The sequence below is a fragment of the Gorilla gorilla genome, chromosome 9 (assembly GCF_029281585.2).
Source record: "Gorilla gorilla gorilla isolate KB3781 chromosome 9, NHGRI_mGorGor1-v2.1_pri, whole genome shotgun sequence".
NCBI lineage: Eukaryota > Metazoa > Chordata > Mammalia > Primates > Hominidae > Gorilla > Gorilla gorilla.
In genome coordinates, this window is record NC_073233.2 from 68,326,786 (window position 1) to 68,332,785 (window position 6,000).

General features: G+C 36.0%; 1 protein-coding gene across 4 annotated transcripts in view; it reads left to right on the top strand.

The window, feature by feature from the left end:
* The window catches only part of MS4A13 (membrane spanning 4-domains A13), a 30,652-nt gene extending 25,167 nt beyond the window's left edge, over positions 1–5,485 (top strand). For all 4 annotated transcript variants that reach the window (XM_019037251.2, XM_019037252.2, XM_019037250.2 and 1 more), the window contains 2 exons: positions 3,806–3,862; positions 4,340–5,485. In XM_019037251.2, coding sequence (XP_018892796.2) covers positions 3,806–3,862; positions 4,340–4,419 — 137 coding nt within the window. In that variant the 3' untranslated portion in view covers positions 4,420–5,485. The remainder of the gene's footprint in view (positions 1–3,805; positions 3,863–4,339) is intronic.
* Positions 5,486–6,000: the final 515 nt, after the last annotated feature.

Here is a 6,000-nt window from a genome sequence, read left to right on the forward strand (position 1 = left end):
CTGGGCCACAGAGCAAGACTCCATCTCCAGAAAAAAAAAAAAAAAATCAACGAAACAGGTAGTTGGTATTTTGCAAAGTTTAACAAAATTGACAAACGTTTAGCCAGACTAACCAGGAAAAAAAAAAGAGAGAAGATTCAAATAAATAAAATCTGAAATTAAAAAAGAGACGTTACAACTGATGTTGCAGAAATTCAAAAGATCATTAGTGGCTACTATGAGCAACTATATGCCAATAAATTGGAAAATCTAGAAGAAATGAACAAATTCCAAGATACATACAACCTACCGAGATTGAACCATAAAGAAACCCAAAACCTGAACAGACCAATAAGAAGTAATGAGGTCAAAGCCATAGTAAAAAGTCTCTCAGTAAAGAAAAACCTGGGACCGATAGCTTAACTGATGAATTCTACCAACATTTAAAGATTCTACTCAATTCTACTCAAATTGTTTCAAAAAAATAGAGGAGAAGGGAATACTTCTAAAGTCATTCTATAAGTCTAGTAAAACCCTAATACCAAAACCAGACAAGGACACATCAAAAAAATAAAAAAAATAAAAAGAAAAAAAAAACTACAGGCCAATCTGATGAATATTGATGCAAAAATCCTCAACAAAATAATAGCAAACCAAATTCAACAATACATCAGAAAGATCATTCATCATGACCAAGTGGGATTTACCCCTGGGATGCAAGGATGAATAAACATACCCAAATAAATCAACATAATACATTATATCAACAAAATGAAAAGTAAAAACTATAAGATCACTTCAATTGATGCTGAAAAGTCATATGATAAAACCCAGCATCTCTTCATGATAAAAACTCTCAAAAAACTGAGGATAAAAGGGACATACCTCAATATAATAAAAGTCACTTATGGCAGACCCACAGCTAGCATACTGAATGGGGAAAAATGGAAAGCCTTTCCTCTAAGATCTGGAACACAACAAGGATGCCTACTGCCACCACTGTTATTTAACATAGTACTGGAAGTCCCAGCTAGAGCAATCAGACAAGAGAAAGCTATGAAGGCCATCCAAATTGAAAAGAAAAAAGTCAAATTATTCTTGTTTGCACATCATATTGTCTTATATTTGGAAAAACCTAAAGACTCCACTAGAAAACTATTAAAACTGATAAACTCAGTAAAGTTTGCAGGATGCAACACCAACATACAAAAATCAGTAGCATTTCTATATGCCAACAGTGAACAATCTGAAAAAGAAATTTAAAAATTAATCTCATTTACAACAGCCACACATAAAATTAAATATCTAGAAATTAACTAGGGAACCAGGAAACAAATCCACACACCTAGAGTGAACACGTATTCAACAAAGGTGCCAAGAACATATGCTGGGGAAAAGACAGTCTCTTCAATAAATGGTGATGGGAAAACTGGATATCCATATGCAGAAGAATGAATATCTCTCACCATACACAAAAGTCAAATCAAAATGGATTAAAGACAAATCTAAGACCTCAGACTATGAAATGACTACAAGAAAACATGAGGAAAATCTCCAGGACATTGGTTTGGACAAAAATTTCTTGAGCAATACCTCACAAGCACAGGCAATCAGAGCAAACATGGACAAATGGGATCACATCAAGTTAAAAAGCTTCTGCACAGCAAGGGACACAATCAACAAAGTGAAGACACAACCCACACAATGGGAGAAAATGTTTGCAAACTACCCATCTGACAAGGGATTCATAGCCAGAATATATAAGGAGCTCAAACAACACTATAAGAAAAAAATCTAATAGTCTGATTAAAAAAAAGGGCAAAAGATTTCAGTAGACATTTCTCAAAAGAAGACATACAAATGACAAACAGGCATATGAAAAGGTGCTCAACATCACTGATCATCAGAGAAATGCAAATCAAAACTACAATGAAATATCATCTCACCCCAGTGAAAATGGCTTATATCCAAAAGATAGGCACTAACAAATGCTCGTGACGATGTGGAGGAAAGGGAACCTTTGTACACTGTTCATGGGAATGTAAATTATTATACCCACTATGCAGAATAGTTTGGAGGTTCCTCGAAAACTAAAAATTCAGCTACTATATGATCCAGCAATCCCACTGCTACATATATACCCAAAGGAAGGGAAATCAGTATATTGAAGAGATATCTACACTCCTATATTTATTGCAGCACTGTTTACAATAGCTAAGATTTGGAAGCAACCTAAGTGTACATAAACAGATGAATAAAGAAAATGTGGTGCATATACACAAAGGACGACTATTCAACCATACAAAAGAATGAGATCCACAACTGTAGCAGCTCTGCTCCCACCTCAGGCCTGCAACACAGGAGAGCACAATTCCAGTGCTCACTGCTGAGACACTTTCCACAATTCTAGCTGTGGAGGCTCCTAGCCCACTCCAGGGCAAGAACTCCCATCTCTGGCCCAAGACTATAATCCTTACGTGGCCATGCTGCAGGCTCACCATAGAATGACTGACTTTGTATGCACCCAAATTAAAAATGATGTCCTGCTATTGGTCCTGGGTTTGGGAAAATGTCTGCAGCTTTTCCTAGTGCCTTTCCCTCTCAGTGTCTCCAAGCTTCTCCCTAAGTTAGCTCCAGGGCTTGGGAGAAATAAAATGCTCCCCCTCAGCCTGGGTTGCTTGGATTTCCAGTGGAAAGATGAGTCACAGAGGGAGGCTTTCTGCTTCTCTCACACAGTGGGACTTCACTCACTTTTATCAGCCAGACATCATCACGGGAACCGTTTTCCCATGCTTTCTTCTCCAGGATCTGGGTGTCCTTAACAACACCAGTGAGTTTCTGTTTTCCTTTTTGAATTAAAGCTCACAGAGTTGATCTTTATGCACTATTTTTTTATTTCCAAGTTGCTAACCTATGCTAAAAGCCCCTAATCTGCCATCTTGGAAAAAAAATCGAAACATTGTATGTAACTATTACAACACTACAACAATAACACAATGTAACAGACTATCCTCATTTTACCAATGAAAAAAGCAAAACTAAGTTATAGGTTAAGTAATTTTCCTGAGTCACAGAGAAAGCAAAGAGCAAAGAACTCAACCTCAGATCCTTCTTACTTCAAAATTCTATTTAGTATTGACATGTGAGTTTCCAGATTTTTCTGGGAAAACAACATCCCTCTCCCATACTACTAACTGACCTGTTCATTTCTTAATGCTGTGGAAAGTTTTATGTGTTCAGAAATGTTGCATCTGTGAGGAAAATAAATTTCTGATACACGATAACTGCCATCTTTCTAACAAGTGTCACGAAATGATGGAATATCTCAGAAAAAGCTACTCATGGAAGACATTGTATAATTCTTCTATTTAAATATGTAAACTGAAGCATCAATATTTTATGAATGATATTTTCTATTAATAAAATATTTAAGCATTATATTAAAAGTATTTTCATATGAAGTCACCAAGATATAACATTTCCCAGTAGTAAATTCATTAATTGGGTGCATTTTCCTGTAATTCACATATTGGCTTAATAAATTATGATTGACAAAAACTAAGGAAACATTGATACTCCTTTTTCCATAAAGTCACTTCAGAATGCCCTTAGATTCTATTTCCAATACATATGTTAAATTAGTAGCCAGAGATTTCATGGCTTTCTCCCATCTCCACAAATAAAAAAAACCCTTGAATTATATCCTGAATGATTTTCTCAGTGGTCCCATATTCTTTATGTTAAAACGTTCCGGAATTCTCTTACTTTTTAAGTTTATACATAAACATAATGACTGGGTATTAATAAATGTGATCTTTGTTTCCAGTTTATCTTCACGGGAGCATTTACAGTATCGTTAGAAAAGATATGTTCACCATTCTTGGTAAGTCAGAATGCTTATAGCAGCTCTAGAGTTTTATTTGCCAAAAGAAGGAAAGTCAGTGCGTAGGCAGCATTGTCTGTGTGTCACTAGAAACCTATATATAATTGAAGAATAGATTTTTAAAATGTAAGAAATGTAAGTTTCCATTGCATTTTCAAACAAAAACAGAATACATGCCAGTTACTGAAGTCATTGTTATATTTCATTAGTTATAAAAATAACTCAGGATGTATGAAGTTAATCAAGAAACTAAATTTCTACATGATAAATCATTTAATGTAAATTAAAATTCAATTAAGATGTAAATACAGCTATCTTGAAATGACCCAGTTTCTGTTATTACCTTCTTTTTTTCTTGCTTCTTTCTTCACATGTCTAGAAACTTTTAATTGTATGGGGGCTACTGTGTATGTGGTGTTTTAAAGAGTCTGGATCATGTTGATTTCCTTTAGTGAATATTGCATTTTGTATTCACAGGAAGTGAGGTGAAAGAACAAGAAATTAGAATAATTGTGTATGTAAATGCTAGGAGATTGACTTCTGGAATGGCAGACTGAGAACTCCATGAAATCGTTCTTTAACAAAAACAGAGAAACCACTGGCAAAACAACCAAAAGTAATGATTTCAAAGCATTGGAAATTAATCAAAGCCACAGCTGAAACAGAAAATTATCTAAGAGATACTAGTAAACCTCAGAAAAACGGAGAGATCTATAATGTTTTAATTTGAGGCTAATGTCCATCCCCTATCCCTTCAAGCTCCTTGGCAGAGTATGTATGAAAAACCAGCAGTATAGCAACCAGCTGAGAGGACCGACATCATGTGATGCTCTATTAAAAGTGCCATCATCTGAGCACAGTCAATATTTTGTCTGAAACTGCACCTCTGTTCCCAGGATATTTTGGCTATTTTTTGGATAAAGATTTCCGCTCAGTGAAAACAAAGTCCTACCACTAGATGGCTTAAACACTATCAATCTGCTAGCAATAGCACAGCTTAATAAGGCTATGAATTCAGGTACAATAAGGGCTTCATCAGAAATTTAAAAGACGATCCTGAATAACTAGATAATCATAAGGAGCTTTGAAAAGCTCTGACATATTCTTGGAGATCTAAAGTCCCTCACAAATATGGAAAGCTATGTGCATGCCCAGGAAGCAACAAAGAAAGAAGAAAGGCCCGCCACTCATTTACCTCTGGCTGACTATGAGGCCCTAGGCAAGGAAGAAGCGAAAGCTGAAGCTGTCTTATAAACTAACTGAAGTTTTAAGCATATATTCTCATACACACGCTCCTTGGCAAAGGATTATTGACTGACATTAAATTACACTGAGCCAGGGATGGCTCCTAGGAAGCAGATAACCCATGGGCTTGACATTGAGGGAATAAAATATTTACAGAATTAATCCAGGAAACTTAACAAAGAAAAAGGAATAAGAAAAACAACAACAAAAGCAAAAATAGCAAACCCTGGGGGTGGGGAAGCAATTAAATACCAAATATGCTACAATGTCTTATGTTAAATGTCAATTTTTCTAAAAAACATAAAACATGCAAGGAAACTAAAACATATTTTACATACACAGGAGAAAAAAAGCAACCAACAGAAAAATATTCCTATGGGGGCCAAAATTTGGTACTTTAACTACTCAAAGACTTTAAATTAGCTCTTTTAAGTATGGTCAGAGAACCAAAAAAAATTGTTAAAAGAATTAAAAGAAAGCATGAAAGTGATATGTCACCAAATACAGAATATCAATAAAGAGATAGAAATTATAGATTTTAAAAAATTAATACGTTAATTGGATTTCCCATAGAAATCACTTTAGAACATGACTGAAAATATACACAACAAGAAATAAGGCCATCTCCAGTGATGCCAGGCACAAGTTCAGCTCAAACCATCCTAGACTCCAGACTAGTCCTACGGATCCAGACTCTACACCTGCCCTAGCACCAGGCCAACCCTAAGCTGCAGGCCAGTCCCTGTAGCCCAAGTCTCCAGAGGACCCAGGGTCTAGGCCTGCTCCAGCAGACCCAAGGTCCAGGCCCACCCCAGTGCACCCCATTGCCAAAATGAGCCACATGGAATGAGGCACCATGACCATCCTTGCAGACCCATTCCAATGCCCATGGA